The sequence below is a fragment of the Piliocolobus tephrosceles genome, chromosome 1 (assembly GCF_002776525.5).
Source record: "Piliocolobus tephrosceles isolate RC106 chromosome 1, ASM277652v3, whole genome shotgun sequence".
Classification (NCBI taxonomy): Eukaryota; Metazoa; Chordata; class Mammalia; order Primates; family Cercopithecidae; genus Piliocolobus; species Piliocolobus tephrosceles.
Window position 1 is genome coordinate 37598074 of NC_045434.1, and position 19181 is coordinate 37617254.

Here is a 19181-nt window from a genome sequence, read left to right on the forward strand (position 1 = left end):
ACAAATGCCCACCCACCACTGCTGTCTGTTCTACACAGCTAGCCCATGTGAGCACTGCACTCTGTGCGGAGCACTTCATTTTGAGGAGTGCTTCCCGCTGAGTGAGCAGCTACAGCTACTGACTTCTTAGGCAACAGAGATCCATTTTTGTCTGTCTCGAGAAAGGTGGCAACTGCAGATAGTGCTTCTTTATCCCTTATCTTTATGTCTGATTTAGCTATTTTTTTCCCAACTATGTAATTAGAAAAATTAAAGTCTGATACCCAGAACTTTCCATGAGGGAGTATACCTTGAAGCAGGTACACCTTGAATTTTCAGAGTTCTTCAGCTTAGCAAACTCTTGGTAAATAACAATCTGCTCAACCATAGCTTGGAGAATCATGTCCGGCAGCATTTCACTGAAAACTTGCTGATGACCTTCCTAGGAATTATAGTTTTAGCTGCTGACCCAGAGAAGCCTTTTTCAAATCCTTGAAAGACGGCTATCTCCACACATCAAGCAAATCTTGCACTATTTGTCACACATGCTGCCCAAATCAGTCTCGTCTGATACAGGTAGCATTTCGTGGATACCAAGAGCCAGTGTTGGCAATACTAGGGATGTGGCTTTCCCCCTTGCTGTCTACAGAACAGCCCATCAAAATCATGGGACCTGTCATCTTCTCATGGACTGAATTCCCTACAGACACCAGAATGAAGGCTCTTCACGGCAATTCACCACAATGCACACAGGACCACTCACAATGCAGAGCTTTCCCAGTAAGTAGCTGTCAAAAATGGAAACACTGCCCACATCTTTGAAGACTGTATCTTTTCGGAAAAACAAAATAAAGTCATCCAAGCATCCAGATTCTTTTTTTTTTTTTTTTTTTGAGATGGAGTTTCACTCTTTGCCCAGGCTGGAGTGCAATGGCACAATCTCAGCTCAGCCACCACAACCTCCACCTCCCAAGTTCAAGCGATTCTCCTGCCTCAGCCTCCCGCGTAGCTGGGATTACAGGCATGTGCCACCACGCCCGGCTAATTTTGTAATTTTAGTAGAGATGGGGTTTCTCCATGTTGGTCAGGCTGGTCTCAAACTCCCGATCTCAGGTGATCCACCCACCTTGACCTCCCAAAGTATTGGGATTACAGGCGTGAGCCACCGCGCCCAGGCAATTCTTCCATTCTTCATAAATAAAAAGTTGATGCTGGCAGAACCAACCTCATTTGTTTTTGAAGTTAGCCCAACATTGATCCCTTGTCACTGATAGTTGAGCCTCTTCCATACAACCTCCCAATCTGGTACACCACCAAACTAGCCTCTGGGGCCACAAGTAATACATCCAGATGTCCAAAAAAAATCATAAAGTTTTCTTACCTGTATTAACCACATTTGCCAAGTAAAATGAAAAGAATATCTCATTTTACATGGTTACATACAAAAAAAGCCATTAGGGCGCTTTTTTCCCCAGTATTTGTCATTCAGTTGTACCAACAAATTGTATAATTGTAGCCACAATCCCCATCATCCTTTTCTCTGTTGTGGTTGAGCCAGGGTCTCACTATGTCACCCAGGTTGGAGTGCAGTGGTGCAATCACAGCTCACTGTAATCTTGAATTCCTGGGTTCAAAGGATTCTCCTGTCTCAGCCTCCCAAGTCACTAGGACTACAGGTGCACTCCACCATGCCAAGTTAATTTTTTTTATTTATTGCAGAGACAGGGTCATGCTGTTGCCCAGGCTGACCTCAAACTCTTGGCCTCAAGTGATCCTCCTGCCCTGGCCTCTCCCTTCAGCCTTTTTATTTCTCCTTTCTTCTTTGCCCATGCTGCCAGACTCTGAATTGGCATCCGTTCAAGTTATCGTGGTTATTTAACAATGACCCCAAAATGTAGTGGTGTAAAACAACCATATATCATGTCATGTCATGGAGTCTGTAGATCAGGAATCAGACACAGCAGAGCTGACTTGTCCCTGTTCCACAATGTCTGGGACCTCAGCTGAAAAGATTAAACAGGCTGGAGCTGTAAAGGCATCACATCTTTCCATCTCTCCACAGTCTGCATGCATATTCTAACAGAGTGGCTTCAATGTAACTGGACTTGTTACATGTTAGCTCAGGGTAGCCTACACTTGTGTCCCAAGATGAAAGATGCAGACACAAGGTATACTGGTTGTCTTTTATGACTTAAGCTTTAGGAGTCAAGCAGAGTCACTTCTGCTTCAATCTGTTAGTCAAAGCAGTTTATAAAGGTCTGCCCAGGTTCAAAGGAAAGGAATACAAACTCCAGTTTGATAAAAGAATGCCAGCTTCACAATTTAAGAAAAGCAAACAGCAGGGCGTGGTGGCTCACGCCTATAATCCCAGCAGTTTGGGAGGCCGAGGTGGGTAGATGACCAGGTCAGGAGTTCCAGACCAGCCTGGCCAATACGGTGAAACGTGTCTCTACTAAACATACAAAAATTAGCCGAGTATGGTGGCATGCGCCTATAAATCCAGCTACTTGGGAGGCTGAGGCAGAAGAATCGCTTGAACCTGGGGGGAGGAGGTTGCAGTGAGCCGAGACTGCACCACTGCACTCCACTCTGGGCGACAAGAGCGAGACTCGAAAGAGGAAGGAAGGATGGACGGAAGGAAGGAAGGAACGCACGCACACAGAAAAGTAACACAGGACAGAACATTTATTGGTGCAGCCATCGTTGGAAAAAATATAATCTGCCACAACTCCTTTATCTGGGACAGCACCTACTCTGCAAGTCTCTTTACAGAGGGATACCCATTTCATCAATACAGTAAAAGAGGCTAGTCAAGGCTGAAAGTTTCCATTCTAGTAATGAAACGTGAAAAACTCAGGTTGAGCGAGCCTCTGCAACCACATCAGACTCCCACTCCTCACTCTCCTCCAACTGGTTCCTGCCCCATACCCCCCAAACCTGGTTTCACCAGCAATCTCTCTGGAAAGAGAGGAGCTCTTTTTATTGCTTGACTTCTACATTCACGTCGTTTGCATTTGAAAGGAACACATGCACAGGCACACCCTTTACTTGACTTTATTGCCATTTCCAAATTCAACCACACTGTAACATATTTTGTAATTACTCTTGTGAAAATGAAACATCATTTTTACTCAGTTACCTACAACGATATACAAATTTTGACCCTAACTTACTGCTGCTTCCACAACTCCACCAATGACACTGCAGGTCAAAGTCAGGAGTGAATTTAACTTGTCCTCATTTTTGGTGCACTTGACACCATGGCCCATTATACTTATTTTCTTGAAACTCTCACTTCCTCTGTCTCTGTGACACTGTGCTGTTCTAGTTTTCCACCAGTTTTCTCCTTCCTCTTCCTCCACTGGATCCCAATGTTTCTCAGCACTCTTTTTGTGGCCTCTATGAGCTCATCAGCATTCACAAGTTCAAAGTACCCCTCTTAAGTTGATGACTCCCCCACTACACTTCCAACCCTAACCACTCAGCGAGGCTTAACTCCTGTATCTTTAGATGCCTATAGGATCATTCCATTTGCCTAAAACCAAACTAATCATAGCCTCCCTGCAGAACATAATGTATTCAAAACAAACAAAACAGAAAAATCTGCTTCCCTTTCTAGCTTCCTCATTTTAGCCAACAGTGCCACCATTTTCCAAGTTTCAACACTTGTCTAGACAAGACTCATTTTTGACTCCTCCTCCTACTTCTTACCTTGCACAACCTCTACGTAAATCCAATCACTGAATTTTTAGATCTGGAAGGAACTTTCAAGATCATCTAGTTTGTGCTCATTAAACAAATAAGAGACCTTGGGGCTCAGACATATTGGCTGCTTGCCTCAAGTTCTTCCAGCCCTGATTATGAGACACTTTCTATTACCAAGACTTATTTAGTTGCATTTTTGCAAAGCTTCCACACAAATCTTTTTTCTTTTTCTTTTTTTTTTTTTTTGAGACGGAGTCTTGCACTGTCACTGGGGCTGGAGTGCAGTGGCGCGATCTCGACTCACTGCAAAAGAGGGTTCAAGCGATTCTCCTGCCTCAGCCTCCCAAGTAGCTGGGACTACAGGTGCCCGCCACCACACCCAGCTAATTTTTTTGTATTTTTAGTAGAGATGGGGTTTCAACATTTTGGCCAGGCTGGTCTCAAACTCCTGACCTCATGATTCGCCCTCCTCAGCCTCTCAAAGTGCTGGGATTACAGGCATGAGCCATCGCACCTGGCCCACAAATCTATTTTCTTTGTAGAATCAGAACATCTGGGTGTGAACTCTTAAAAGCTGACTATAAGCAAGTGAATAGCAACTGCTAGTTTAAAAACTGCCTCCTGATTTAGAATTTATGATAGAAATCAGATTAAATTTAAACTCCTCAGGCAGGTATTCAAACCCCCTCCCACTCCTCCTTCTAACCCAAACTGGCTGACTTTAATATCAAGCATGGTTTCTCACCAAAACAAATTCTGTTTCAGTTGGCAGGTCTTCTTCCCATCTCTATCTTTCTTATTCCTGGTTCTAGACTTCTGCTGAGTTGTTTCCCCAGCCTGGAAGAGCCTTACACCTCAGCAGACACTTCCTTCAAGGCCCAGATTGACCAGCATTCCCAGTATGGGTCTTTCTTTTCTTTCGAATCTCCACAGCATCTCAACTCTACTGCAAAATCTTACACAATGTATCTTTCACACATCTGCATAGTGTTCTCCAAACTAGATGACAATCTGAGGAGCTAAATAATATTAAGCACTCAATAAATTTATAATAAAAGCTTGCAAAGTTGTTTTTACAATGAAACACTGGATTCTGCTTTTCAGAAAGTATTAAATGAGATTTGATTTACATTCAATTTTACTGGGCCAAAATTAACAAACAAGGGTTATTTTTTCACAGTGACTCTACCAATAAACAGTTTTTTGACATGAACAGAATGCATGATGTCTTCGAGGAGCTCATAATCTAGTGTTAATAAAGCTAGATATACAGACAGAGATTAAAGAATACAGCATATGCCATCTTACTCATCTGCTTACTTATGTCATTATTTCAACATCAATCCACAGCCAAAAACCTGGAAATAAAACTATTATCACGCTGGGCACGGCGGCTCATGCCTATAATCCCAGCATTTTGGGAGGCCCAGGTGGGCAGATCACTTGAGGTCAGGAGTTTAAGACCAGCCTGGCCAACATGGCGAAACCCCATCTCTACTACAAATACAAAAATCAGCCGGGCATGGTGGCGGGCTACTTGGGAGGCTGAGGCAGGGAGAATCGCTTGAACCCGGGAGGCAGAGGTTGCAGTGAGCTGAGACACGCCACTACACTCCAGTCTGGGTGACAGAGTGAGACTGTCTCAAAAAAAAAAAAAAAAAAAAAAAAAAAAAACTATCCTCATCAGACACACAAAACCCCCAAAGCAATAAAACAGCAAAGAGCCATGACATTCATGCCTTTTATCCATAGGATTGGCTCAGTTATACTCAATCTCCACATGCTCAGTTACATGGTTTTCCTCTGGGTCTGATTAGAAGTTGCAAATTCTAAAAGGCGGCTAATTCTAAAAGCTTGTCAGCAAGGGAGGAAAAAAACTACAGAACTAAACGGTCAAAATGGGTTCACTCAACAAACACTGAGTACGTCCCTATTGAATACAAAGATGAAGACTGCAAGATTTAAATATGATATTTTCACCCAGTAGATTAGTAAAGGTTTTTTTTAATGAAAATCCCAGTACTGGGAGCAAGGAAACTGGGTCCCTCAAACACTTTGTGGGGCATAGGGGAATATTCTGGAGGACAATGTGGTAGTATGCATCCAACGCTTTGCTGTGCATGCCCTCTGAATTCGCAATTATGCTCCAGGAATACAGGCTATGAAAATCAGAAGCAGCAATACAGACCTATGACAAGTAGGCTTATCACCACATTAATTGTAGTGTGATCATAAATATAATTTATCCTCCAGGATGGACATTTATATGACAAAATATAATGCAGTCATTAAAAGCTGCCACCCAGAAGTTGGAAGGATATAAAGAAATACAGATGAAAACGTCATAAAACAGGCCAGGCGCGGTGGCTCACGCCTATGATCCCAACACTTTGAGAAGCCAAGGTGTGTGGATCACCTGAGGTCAAAAGTTCAAGACTAGCCTGGCTAACAGGGTGAAACCCCATCTCTACTAAAAATACAAAATTAGCCAGGCGTAGTGGCGCACATCTGTAGTCCCAGCTACTTGGGAGGTATGGCAGGAGAATCACTTGAACCTAAAAGGTAGAGGTTACGAGGTTACAGTGAGCTGAGATCATGCCACTGCACACAAGCCTGGACAACAGAGTGAGACTCTGTGCCCCCCGCCCAGAAAAAAAAAGAAAAAGTCATAAAACCATATATAAAGTATAATCCCAGTTTTTAAAATGACCATATTATATATATATATAATATGTATTTATAATAAATATATAAATCCTGGCCTTTCCACATACAAGCTTATAAAGTTGAAGTTTTTTACTAAGTTTCATTTTCCTTATTGTGAAATGATGACAATAATAATAATAATAATAATACTTCATAAGGATAAAAGAGCAATCCCTGTTGTGGGATTCTGTTCTGAACAGGACATTGACAATGTCAAAACCCGCCAAAAGGAGCTTCCAACATTCAAGCGCTAACCACTGTATGTTTAAGTTACAACAGCTTTCTAACTGGTCTCCTTTTTCATTTTTCCTCACACTGATGCCTCCAACACTACTACCAAATCAATATTCCTAAAATCCCAATTTCATGTCATTTCCTTGCTTTAAAAATCTGCAATGGCCTCAAGATGAGATTCTCCTTAGGCCAACACAATTTGACCCTTTTTGACCTGCACTGGGAAGTATTGACAGTAGCTGTGAAAACAGGTTGTTCTAATTTGAATCCTGAGTACACCACTTATTAGCTGTGTAACCCTAGGCAAGTAAGTTAATCCCTCTAATACTTCCTCAGCTTCTCATCTCTAAAATGTGGCTAGTATTCATCATATGGGTGTTTTTACAGAGTGAAAATTCATATAAAGTGCTTACTTAGCACTTCATATGAATGCCTGGCACTGAAGATGCATCCTTTAAATGTGAGCTGTTACTACTGCTTCCCTAAACTGTATACTCCACCTGGGCTGCTCTTCTAGATCATTTCTAACACACACTGCCCAACTTAGGACTTTTGCTGGTGGTGGTCTCACCCATGAGGCACCATTCAATCACAATCACCACCACCAACAAAGAGTATGTGTTCAACATTTACACTAAATATTCAAGGTGTAGGCTGGAAATACAGGAGGGGAAAAAAAAAAAGGCTCAACCCTCAGAGCTCCTAGTCTAATAATGAAAGACAGAGGAAGAGGTCCAATAATTCGGGGTGACAAAGGAAGCATTTCCTGGAGGCAAGGGAGATGCTTACACTGACTCCAGAAGGCTGCGTGGGTGAAGCAGGCAGTGTGGGTGCACGTAGAGTAAGAGCATCCAGTACAGCAATCATAGTCACTGTATTGAGTCTGGCACTGCTGGAGTACTAAGACTAAGGGAGAGCAGAGGCTAGATCAGGGAGGTCAGGAAGTGTTGGCACTTTATTCTGCAGGCCAACAGCAGCCACTGAATAATATTAAGTAGAGTACACCTGCCGGGGGCTCTAGAAAAGCTTACACTGTGCTGTCCAATACGGAAGCCACATACAACTACTGACTGGAAATGTGGCTAGTGTGACAGAAATTAAATTTTAATTAATGTAAACTTGGTAACTGACATGCAATTCAGTTATCAAAAAACTTTCATGTATGTTTGGAACAATTAAGAGTATGTAGACCAGGCGCGGTGGCTCACGCCTGTAATCCCAGCACTTTGGGAGGCCGAGGCAGGCGGATCAGAAGGTCAGGAGATTGAGACCATCCTGGCTAACATGGTGAAACCCCATCTCTACTAAAAAATACAAAAAATTAGCCAGGCATGGTGGCGGGCGCCTGTAGTCCTAAAAATAAAAAAATTACCCAGGAAATACAAAAATTAGCAGGGAAATACAAAAATTAGCCAGGTGAGGTGGCACCCACCTGTAGTCCCAGCTACTCAGGAGGCTGAGGCGCAAGAATCGCTTGAACCTGGGAGGCAGAGGTTGCAGTGAGCCGAGATTGCACCACTGCACTCCAGTCTGAGCAACAGAACAAGACTCCTGCCTCAAAAAAAAAAAAAGAAAGAAAAATAAAGAGTATTTAATGAACTTTAAATACAGATAAATCATTTCTGATGAAAATTTAATGTCCAAATTTATATGTGCAGTAAGTGTAAAATATGTATTAGATTTAGAAGACTTAGTGCAAAAGTAAAATAGCTCATCAATCTTTATATTAATCACACGTTGAATATTTTGAATGTATTAGAGATTACATTAGAATTAATTTCACCTGTTTCTTTTTATTTTACTGTGGCTACTAGAAAATGTAAAATGACGTACGTGGCTGGCATTATACTTCTATTGGACAGCACTGATCCAATAGATCCCAGGACAGCTGAAAGAGGAAATGAGACCAGAAGCAGGAAGAACAATTAAAAGACTCTTTGATAAGCATCCAGGTAAGAGAGACAGGCTTGATTATCTAAATTCTGCCCATCTTCAAAATCTAATTCAAGATATACGTACTGCCTCCAAAAGCTTTCCTAATCCTAACAATTCCCAAGGAGATGCCTTTCTCTGAACTCCTGGGGCACTCATCATCTGCAGCATTCACTTCAACACTCATTCATTTGCCACCTGTCATTTCTACTTAATTTTGGGGTAAGTTGTTTCTCAGATTAGACTAGAAGCTCCTAGGCCATAATTTAGGCACCTTTAATTTTTCCATGCTGTGTAATGCATTCTTGATACTTTTAATAAACACAGGTGCATGACTCCCAAAAAATCTGGATACACTTTCATGGGTGACTTTACCTTTCCACAGTAGAAGGTACTGAGAATCTCTTTTCCTTCAAGAACCTTAAAGACAGGAGCTAAAATGATGTAAAAGTCAATCAAAACTCCGAACCAAAGTTCCAATAAAGTAGTGATATTTAATCAGTGAACAAGCATTAGTAGACTGTACTGGATACCGTCAAGGAAAAAAAAAAAAAAAAGCTACGACGGCAGAAGAGTTTAGGCTTTTGACAAATTCCATAAAAAGTCAAACAAAAAATTTCTGATCATCTCTGATCTCCACTGCCAGAGATAACCTTTGCCAACCTAAGCATTAAGAACTTTCAATCAAGGAAAAAACACAATTTTAAAATTAACCCCTAATCAATTCTTCTAATAAATATCACATTTTCCAGGTAGGGAGTCACATATTACCAGTAAATCTACAACTCAGCATTTTCCCATCTAAATTACAGTAAGGTGAAGAAAAAGACCTTTCCAGGAAAATGTTAAGAAATAGTATAAGTGTATTTTACTGCATCATCGATAAAATCTTTCACCTAAAATGCCATTTAAATTTTCTACAATACTTGAGTATACAACAGCCAGCTTGTACCACTACAAAAATAGGAAGCTAGCAGCAACTAGGTAAAAGCAAGGGACATTCTGTGGTGATCAGTACTGATTTGGGAACTTTGCAGTTTTCAGATTTTTCATGTTTGACATTTAAAACAGAAAACTGACAAGTTTCTAATAAGAAACTAAAAGTTACATCAGAATTAATCTTCTTGCATTTGTTTAATGGCTACAAAGTGGATATTACAAAGTGCAGTTGAAGTTTCTATCTCCAAAGAAACAATCGAGCAAGATGGAGTTAGGACAGCTTATAAGGGAACAGAAGGCAGTTCTATTCTGAAAGGCAGAAGAAATGGGAGAAACCTGTCAAACAGCCTGGATGAAATCAAGGAGTTAACAAGCAACACTCATTTCCTTTAGCACTGTGAGAAAATTCCGGTTGCTAATAGAAAGCTGAGGAAAGTTTGGTTTGGCTTGTTTCATTTTGTTTTCCTTCCAAATCATCACTGAGTATGAAAGACTGCTTTCCTCTCCTCACATTACTCAGTAAAAACTCCCCCATTGAATTGTCTTCCTGTGCCCTGCTCCCCAGCCTCCCAGATCGGCCCCCGCCCCCGCCTCCCTCCCAGCAAACGTGCTCAGACGCCTCTGGGCTTGTTGTGGTCTCGCCAGTCTGCGGACGAGCGCTCCAAACTCAATGGACAATAGAGTTCACTCCCGTCAACACGAACTACAAAGCTCAGGAGGGCCATTTCCCTTTTCCTGCCCAGATGCTGTTTTCGCTCCTTCGAAGCAAGGTCCCATGCTCGAATAGACGGTCAGTGTGAGCCAGGACCTGCGTGTCTCCTTCTCCACCTGCAGAGCTGCTGAGCCTCTCGACCCCCAAATAAGTTGTACCGCAGCGCACAGGCCAAAAAGGCCCCCCCACCACCAGAGGCTTGGCTGGGGACACTGGCTTCACGATCCAGGTAGGGATGGAGGGGACGTCTCTGGACGCTTGGTCATGGCCCTCAAGACTAAGCCGTCTCCACTGTGCCCCCTCCCCAGCTCCAACTTGCCTCCCCTCCCCCTACTGCGAGAAGACCGAGGAGGTGCGGGCAGGCAGCACCGCCACCTCTTCCTCCGGTGGAGCCCTCGGCCGACACTCACCCTTTCACCACAAAGAAGGGGTCCTCCATGGACATGGCGTCCCGGCCCCGGCCGCCTCCACCTCCACCGCGCACAGGGCGCCCGTGCCTCCCGGCCTCCCTCCGCCCACCCCGCCTGTTCCCGCAGCCGCCCGCGCCTTAGTCTGGGGGACGCCGAGCAGCGGGCACGCGCGCAGGCCAGGTGCACCGGACGACCGCTGGTCCAGCACTCGCTCAGCACTACTGGCCGAATCCTGGACTCAAGCGCCGGCCCCCTCTGCAGCCTCCAGTCCCGGCTCCTCCCGGCGCGTCGGAGAGCCTGACCCCACCCCCGGGACCCTCGGCCGCGGCCAATCACGAAAGCCGCCTGAAGCACAACTTCCGCACCCCACTCACGTGACCAGGGCCTGCCCCTCCCCCCAGCGGGCGGGGCCTGGGTCTGCGTCACTCGGCCCTGGAGGCTGAGCCGTCGGGGCGGTGGAGGTGGGTGGCTTTCTACGGCCCTCTCCTCGAGCTTGAAGGTGAAGAGCGGCTTGGTCCCTCGGAGGTAGGCAGTCGGCTTTTCAGGATAAGTTGTAGTTGTACCTGTTTTGCAAAATCCTCTTACCTTTCCTCTACTTTTAATACTTGATTTTGACAGTATGTAATTTATAAATCTATCTGGTCCTCGACTTAAAATGAAGCATAGTATCTGATTATGATGCTACACAGCTCCTTCAAGTAGGTCTTACTTTGTGTTGGACAGTGTGCTAAAAAGTTATGTATGCATCATCTCAGTATCCTTTGTGGGAAGGTATTATTCCCCTCCTTCCTCTTTTTGGGGGGCAGGGACTCTCTCTGTCACCCAGGCTGGAGTGCAGTGGCACCATCACGGCTCATTGCACCCTCGACCTCCTGGGCTCAAGCAGTCCTCTCGCCTCAGCCTCCCGAGTAGCTGGGACTACAGGTGAGAGCCACCACGCCCGGCTGATTTTTAAATTTTTTGTAGAGATAGAGCTCTCAGTATATTGCCTAGGCTGGCCTCGAACACCTGAGCTCACAAGATCCTCCTGCCTCTGCCTCCCAAAGTGGTGGGATTACGGACGTGAGCCACCACGCCATCCATTTTTCCCATTTTGTAGATGAGAAAATAAGTTCAGAGAGGCTTCAAGACTTCCTGTAGTCACACAGCCTGGACAGAGCAGAACTGCAGATTCTGTGCACTTTCCACCAGGTGGAGTGTACTTTCTGTTGCTGTACATTCTGCAAATAACCATGTAAAGTAGTTTTTCATACAGCATATGGTGCCTCCCAGGAGAGCGCACCTACAAGGTATAAAGAAGGGGCCAGGTATGAAAACTTCCTCTCACTGTGGTTCAAGAACTATTCCAGAAAACATTTTGCCCAGAACCTTAGCCAACTCATAGGCTAGACATGCTGTGGAGTTTGTGGATGAGGATTGTGGACTTTGCTGAAAATCATTGAGCACCTACTTCGTGTGTGTCAGGCAGGGTGTTAAGTGTTATCTCAGTTGCTCTTACAATGCGATAATTACTGCCATCATGCCCATTTTATAGATGAGAAATCTGAGACTCTAGGAGGGTAAGTGACTTGCCCAAGGTCACCAGTCTGGAGATGGCACAGTCCTTGGAGCAACACAAACCCCGTTTAAACCTTGGCTCTATCATTCAGCTCCTCATCTATAAAACATAAATAATAGTAGCTAGTTCATGGGTTGTGGTGATAGTTAAATAAAAATGCGTGTAAACCTCAAGATCCCAAAGGACTAAGTTACTGATGTTAGGAAAACCAGTAAAGACGCTGCTAAGGTCATGTGGCGTGAAGGGATGAGGGCCAGACCAGGATGACAGCGATTGAGGGGAAGGAGTGAATCTGACAGATGTTTCAAAAGGAAAACAAGACTAAACACCTAGACATGGTGAGGGGCTGAATGGGTTTTGAGAGGGGAGAGAAGAGAGGTGAAAGCCAAAATCCCTGGAGGAGCGAACAATGGAAGGCAGATGCAGGGAAAGGAAGCAGCGTCCAGTACTAGTGATGCTAATGTTTAGTGGGAGAGAACTGTTTACTTAGTTGGGGAGGTGAAAATGAAAATGGGTCATCATTCATTCATTCAACAAGCACATGTAAATTGAGGGGCAGGTGAGCATGGTGTTGAAGAGCCATCCTTGGAGCCCAATTGCTTGAATTTAAATCTCAGTTCTGCTACTTCCTGACTGTTGCATCTCGGGCAAGCTGCTTAATCTCTCACTATCCTCAAGTGTGAAATAGACACTGTAATAACAGCTTCTTTTTTTCTTTTCTCTTTTTTTTTTTTCTTTTGAGACTGAGTCTCGCTCTGTCCCCCAGGCTGGAGTGCAGTGGCCGGATCTCGGCTCACTGCAAGCTCCGCCTTCTGGGTTTACACCATTCTCCTGCCTCAGCGTCCCGAGTAGCTGGGACTACAGGTGCCCGCCACCACGCCCGGCTAATTTTTTGTATTTTTTAGTAGACACGGGGTTTCACCGTGTTAGCCAGGATGATCTCGATCTCCTGACCTCGTGATCCACCCGCCTGGGCCTGCCAAAGTGCTGGGATTACAGGCGTGAGCCACCGCGCCTGGCCCTAATAACAACTTCCTCATACAGTGTCATGAGGTGATGTGTGAAAAGTGCTTAAAACAGTACCTGACACATGTGCTCCTACTGTGTGCTAAGCACTGAGGACACAGGCATGAACAAGGCTTGGTTCTTGCCTTCAAGGAACTGTCAGACAGGTGGGAGAGACAGGCTGGTGGGAGAGATGCACAGTGAGAGAAGGGCACAGGTTGCCATAGAAACAGTGACAAGATACCAGTATATTTGTGTGTTTTCAGGGCTGGAGCTAGGGGTTCCTAAGCTTCTAAGTGACTAGAAGCAGCCAGGACACGGGGGCCATGTTGCTGGAGTGGAAGGAAAAGGATGGGGGCAGCAGGAGCTAAGCCTGGAGGTAGACAGGGTCAGATTATTGGGGCCCTTGTTTGTGATGTTCAGAATAGTGGATGCTTCCTGTGGATAGTTCTCCATGGGGACTGAGGGAATGACAGGGTCAGATTGGCATTTGAGACAGATACTTCAGTGGCTAGGTGGTCATGGTCCAGAGGAGGGGTGAGAGTATCCTGAGCTGGGCTTGTGACAACTAAGGTGGAGAAGAGTGATGCATTTGAGACATACTTTAGAGGCAAAGTTAGTGGACTTGGTGACTGATTGGTTCAGGGTACGGAGGCATTGATGAAAGAAGAGGGAGGAAGGCTTCTGGAGTTGTAAGTGGGTAGTATTGGTTCCAACCATCAAGAAAGAGAGCACAAGAGGAGGATTTGATTTAGGGTGAATGTAAATTAGCTGTTAGCATGTCGGTTGTCCCCACCAAACAGTAAACTCCTGGAGGGACAGGATACTACGTTAATGTTATTACCACCTAAGCGCCTGTTATGGCCTCTTATTATCTATTCCGTGAATTTCTTAATTGGACCACACGTGACAGGTCAGAGTTTTATACGTAGTAATAGAAGATAGAGGACAGAAACTTGGGAAATTCCCATGATTAGGGGATTTAGAAAAAGCACCAACAATGGAGATAGTGGAATGTCGAGATACAAAATGTGTGTGTGTGTGTGTGTGTGTGTGGTGTTCCTTTCTTTAATGTGTCACCCTCCTTTACCCTCTATTGAACTAGACCTTGACCTCTACTGCCCCCAACGAAAGGGAAGCTGTGGCTAAAATGCAAGGAGAAACAAAGGAAGTTATTTCTTTCTTCTTCTTCTTCTTCTTCTTTTTTTTTTTTTCATTTAATAGGACCCACGTCCTAACATAAACAATAGCTTGGGAAGAATACTCAGCAAAAAGCCATCTCTTTCCACACCCCCACCCCTACCCCATCCCCAACCCAAAAGAATAATTCAGATTTCTCAGGGAGTAAAAAATCAAAACAGTGGTTGTCTTGGGGGAGAGAGTTTGACTGGGAAGGGAAACTTTCTTGGGTACTAGAAATGCTCTGTATCTTGACGGAGTGTGTGTTACATGAGTGTCATTTGTCAGAACTCCTCAAACCGAAACTCTTAATTGGACTTAACTTCTGTTCATTTTTCTGGGGGAGGTTGGCATGCCAACACTGAGCTTTCTGTAGAGTTCTGAGCAGGCAGCCAGGAGAACCTCTGGTTCCTGAGTGAGTCTCCAAAGTTAGGAGAGTGAATGAGGAAGGCAGCACATTGGGTCCTGCAATGCATCTTCTGCAGAAATAAGGAGATGGCAACACAGAGAATAAGGCACAGGCAGCCAAATGAGCTGAGGATCAGAAAGGAGCAAGCCATATCCCTGGGGATGCCAGGATAGACCCGAGAGGGATTGCAATGGGTAGTCACCCCCTGCCCCTAGAAGCTGCGGGAATGCCATGACACCCCTACAAGGGGATCTCCCCTACTCTAAAATGAAATAATGACACTCAGCCTGTTGCCTCACTAGGTTGTTGTAAGGAACAACTGGATCATATGTTGGAATAATTTTTTATTTTTTAAATTTTAATTATGAGGCCAGACACCATGGCTCATGCCTGTAAATCCCAGCATTTTGGGAGGCCGAGACAGGCAGATCACAAGGTCAAGAGATCAAGACCATCCTGGCCAACATGGTGAAACCCCGTCTCTACTAAAAATACAAAAATTAGTTGGGCTTGGTGGTGCGTGCCTGTAGTCCCAGCTACTTGGGAGGCTGAGGCAGGAGAATCGCTTGAACCTGGGAGGCAGAGGTTGCAGTGAGCCGAGATCACACCATTGCCCTCCAGCCTGGCAACAGAGAGAGACTCCATCTCAAAAAAAAAAATTTAATTGTGGTAAAATACACATAACATAAAATTTACTATCTTAACCATGTTTGAGTGTACAATTCAGTAGTGTTAAATATATTTGCCTTCTTGTGCAACCAGTGTCCAGAACTCTTTTCATCTTGCAGAACTGAAACTCTATACCCATTAAACAACTCCGCATTCTCCCCCAACAATCTCTGGCAACCACTGTTCTACTGTGTGTCTGTATGAATTTGACTACTCTGGGTACCTCATATAAGTGGAATCATATAGGATCTGACTTTTTATTATTTGCTTCTTTCAGTTAGCATGATATCTTCAGGTTCATTCATTCATTCTGCATATTGCAGAATTTACTTCCTTTGTAAGCCTGACTAATATTCCATTGTATATATACCACATTGTGCTTGTCCATTCATCCATCAGTGGACACTTGGCTTTCTTTTACCTTTTGGCTATAAAGAATAATGCTGATATGAACACAGGTGTACAAATATCTCTTTGAGACCCTGCTTTCCATTAATTTGGATGTATACGCAGAAGTGGAACTGCTGGATAATATGGTAATTCTATTTTAAATTTTTTTGAAGAACAGTCATATTGTTTTCCATAGTGACTGCACCATTTTACATTCCTACTAAAAGACATAGGCAGTCCAATTTCTTCACATCTTCGTCAACACTTGTTATTTTCTAGGTTTTCTTTTCTCTTATCGTAGTTGTACTAATGGGTGTGAGGTGGTATCTCACTATGGTTTTGATTCACATTTCTTTAATAATTGGTGATGTTAAGCACCTATTCATGTGCTTATTGGCCATTTGTATATCTGTTTTGGAGGGTGGGGAGAAATGTCTATTCAAGTCCTTTGCCCATTTTTGATTGGGTTGTTTTGTTTTTGTTGAGTTCACCCTAAATCCTTCTTGAAACAAGGTAAAGAAAGGGAGAAAAGTGTTAACATAGATGTAAGGTATCATACTCTTCATCATTATCCAACCTTTTAGAAACCCTGATATGCATGTATATGTTCCAGAACATTCCAGCAAACATTCATTTATGTTAAGTTCCATTGATCTGGCTATGACTGTCTATGTTTCCTACCTCCAACCACAGAAAATATCCATACACATATCGAAAATACACTGCTCATGATTTATTTCCTCTTCTTGTTTGTTACCAACACCTCCACCATTGTCACCCTCTAAACACTGATTTAAAATAAACAAGGAGGAATTCCAGTTAGTTTACATATTCAGCACTAAGGAATGATGGAGAATTTGTGGGACATCCATTTGGTGGTCCTTAGAAATATTGTTTAAAAGTGTGTAATGACATAGGAATGGCTTGAGTAAAAATAGCAAGACACAAAATTATACATATGATACAATTTCAGCTCTGTTCTTTCTTATACATTGAAATGTTTTGGTACATAGAAAATTTTTACATGTAGAAAAAAGAAATGTATTTAAAGTTTGTCAACTACTACAATGAAATATTTACTTGGATAATCAGAAATACAAAAAGTTTTTTAAAAAGAAGAGAAAAATTAATAAAAGAGAAGTTAAAAGCCAAGTGACCACATATGAAAAAGTACATCAAAAGTTAGCAGTTTTCATCCTGAGCAACATGGCAAAACCCCATCTCTACAAAAAAATCTAAAAATTAGCTAAGTGTAGTGGCTCATGCCTATGGTCCCAGCTACCCGTGAGGGTGAGGTGAGAGGATCACTTGAGCCAGGAGGCAGAGGTTGTAGTGAGCCATGTTCACGCCACCGCACTCCAGCCTAGGTGACAGTGAGACCCTGTCTTAAAAAAAAAAAAAAAAAAGTTTTAAATCCTTTTTAGAATAAGGCAAGTTAGGAGCATATGAATGAATGGAAATTGATGAGTACTAAAAAGCTGAAATACATTATTGGAATTCAGTGCATTTCTTGACAAGACAGTGGATTTGAACCATTGTAGTAAGGAGAGGTATGTTCTTTACCATCCTTTATGAATTTGACTATGTATAAGGAGAGAAAAATCAATCTGTGTTGGTAAACTGGTTCATTGCCATAATAGTACTAGTGATTGCTAATGTTTACGTACTATGTACCAGGCATTGTGCTAACTGACTGATATGGTTGGGCTGTGTCCGAAACCAAATCTCATCTTGAATTCTCTTGTGTTGTGGTGGGAGGGACCTGGTGGGAAGTAATTGAATAGCGGAGGCAGGTCTTTCCTGTGCTGTTCTCGTGATAGTGAATAAGTCTCATGAAATCTGACAGTATTATAAAGGGGAGTTTCCCTACACAAGCTCCTCTCTGCCTGCTGCCATCCACATAATATGTGACTTGCCCTTCCTTGCCTTCAGCCATGATTGTGAGGCCTCCCCAGCCATGTGAAACTATAAGTCCAATAAACCTCTTTCTCTTGTAAATTGCCCAGTCTTGGGTATGTCTTTGTCAGCAGTGTGAAAACAGACATATACAGTGACACACATGCACTATCTTCAGAGGCTCCAGAATCCCCATATGGGGCAGGTTTGAGAATGTAATTTGGTTGGAGAGCAGGGCTAGGGGACTTGAGGTGGCATTGGAGACCCACTGTCTTTTCTTAAATTATAGGTTTATTTGGAATTGCTTAAGAGAGCTGATGGTGATTATGCATGTGTAGTAATAGTGCTCTAAAGCCCCAAAAAGTGACAAGTCACTTCTTGGTTCCACCACTGCTGATTTCATTGAATCCTCACAATAATCCAGTAAGGCAGAATCAGTTATTACTCCCATTTTCTATATGAGAAATCCCAGACTTAGAGAAGTTAATAATTTGGTTAAAGGTCACATAGGTAGGAAATGTCAGAGCCTCATTTGAAAATAAGTCTGACTCCTGAACCCATGTTCTTTGCTACGGTATTCTACTCCCATTCGTACAAGGACTAGCCTTGGCCAAAAGTTGGCAAATGGATTTTACCTACCCACAGAAAATGACTTAGATCAGATTCCACACACACACACACACACACACACACGCACACTCTTCTACTGAATTAAAAAAGAAATAGCCAAGGGGAAACTACTGATTAAATATAATAAAATATATTATGTTGAAAATAACATTGTTTAACAAACAAGACCCTTTCACTAACTTGATAATTCATCATTTGGTTTTTGAGGATGAATTGCACTGACTACAAATGAGTCAGATTCCTCAGAAGGGTCTTAAAATACATCTAATAAATCAGATATTAAAAAGCCAAACACATAAAGGGATTTGTGATGAACAGGATAAGCACAACCCACTCTGAAAAGTGTGGCCTGAGATGTAAGTTTAGACTATTGCTCAGAGATGAGGCTTGTTTTTCCACGAAGAGAATGCAAGGGATTCTCCCTATTTCAGTGCCCCCCGCTTAGTGGGGCAGTCTTACCTGTCCTTGAAGATCTTGGTCGCAATTGAATCTATTAAAAATTTTAAGGACTATTAAAGCTATGCTATTAAAAATTGCATATTAATGTTGGAAAACATCAATTTGAAAAGAATTTACAAAGTACTATTAGGATGTAAAACCCTTTTTTGGTAAAATGAACAAATAAAGGTATGCTTATATGCAGAAATACGTAGTCAGCAAAACCACTGAAAAGAAATACACTAAAATATGTTAACAGAAAATTTTTTTCCTCCCTTCTCTTCCCTTCCCTTCCCTTCCCATCCCTTCCCTTCCCATCCCTTCCCTTTCCATCTCTCCTTCTTTCCTTCCTTCCTTCCTTCCTTCCTTCCTTCCTTCCTTCCTTCCTTC

At 43.1% G+C, this 19181-nt stretch overlaps 2 protein-coding genes across 3 annotated transcripts in view; one reads left to right on the forward strand and one right to left on the reverse strand.

The window, feature by feature from the left end:
* The window catches only part of STX6 (syntaxin 6), a 50837-nt gene extending 39835 nt beyond the window's left edge, over window positions 1–11002 (reverse strand). For both annotated transcript variants that reach the window (XM_023203516.2, XM_023203517.2), the window contains exon 1: window positions 10618–11002. In XM_023203516.2, the coding sequence (XP_023059284.1) occupies window positions 10618–10652 (35 nt within the window). In that variant the 5' untranslated portion in view covers window positions 10653–11002. The remainder of the gene's footprint in view (window positions 1–10617) is intronic.
* Window positions 11003–11042: 40 nt separating this feature from the next.
* Window positions 11043–19181, forward strand: part of LOC111536966 (major histocompatibility complex class I-related gene protein) — a 34278-nt gene continuing 26139 nt past the window's right edge. The window contains exon 1 of the mRNA XM_031935665.1: window positions 11043–11142. The gene's annotated coding sequence lies outside the window, so the exon portion shown is untranslated. The remainder of the gene's footprint in view (window positions 11143–19181) is intronic.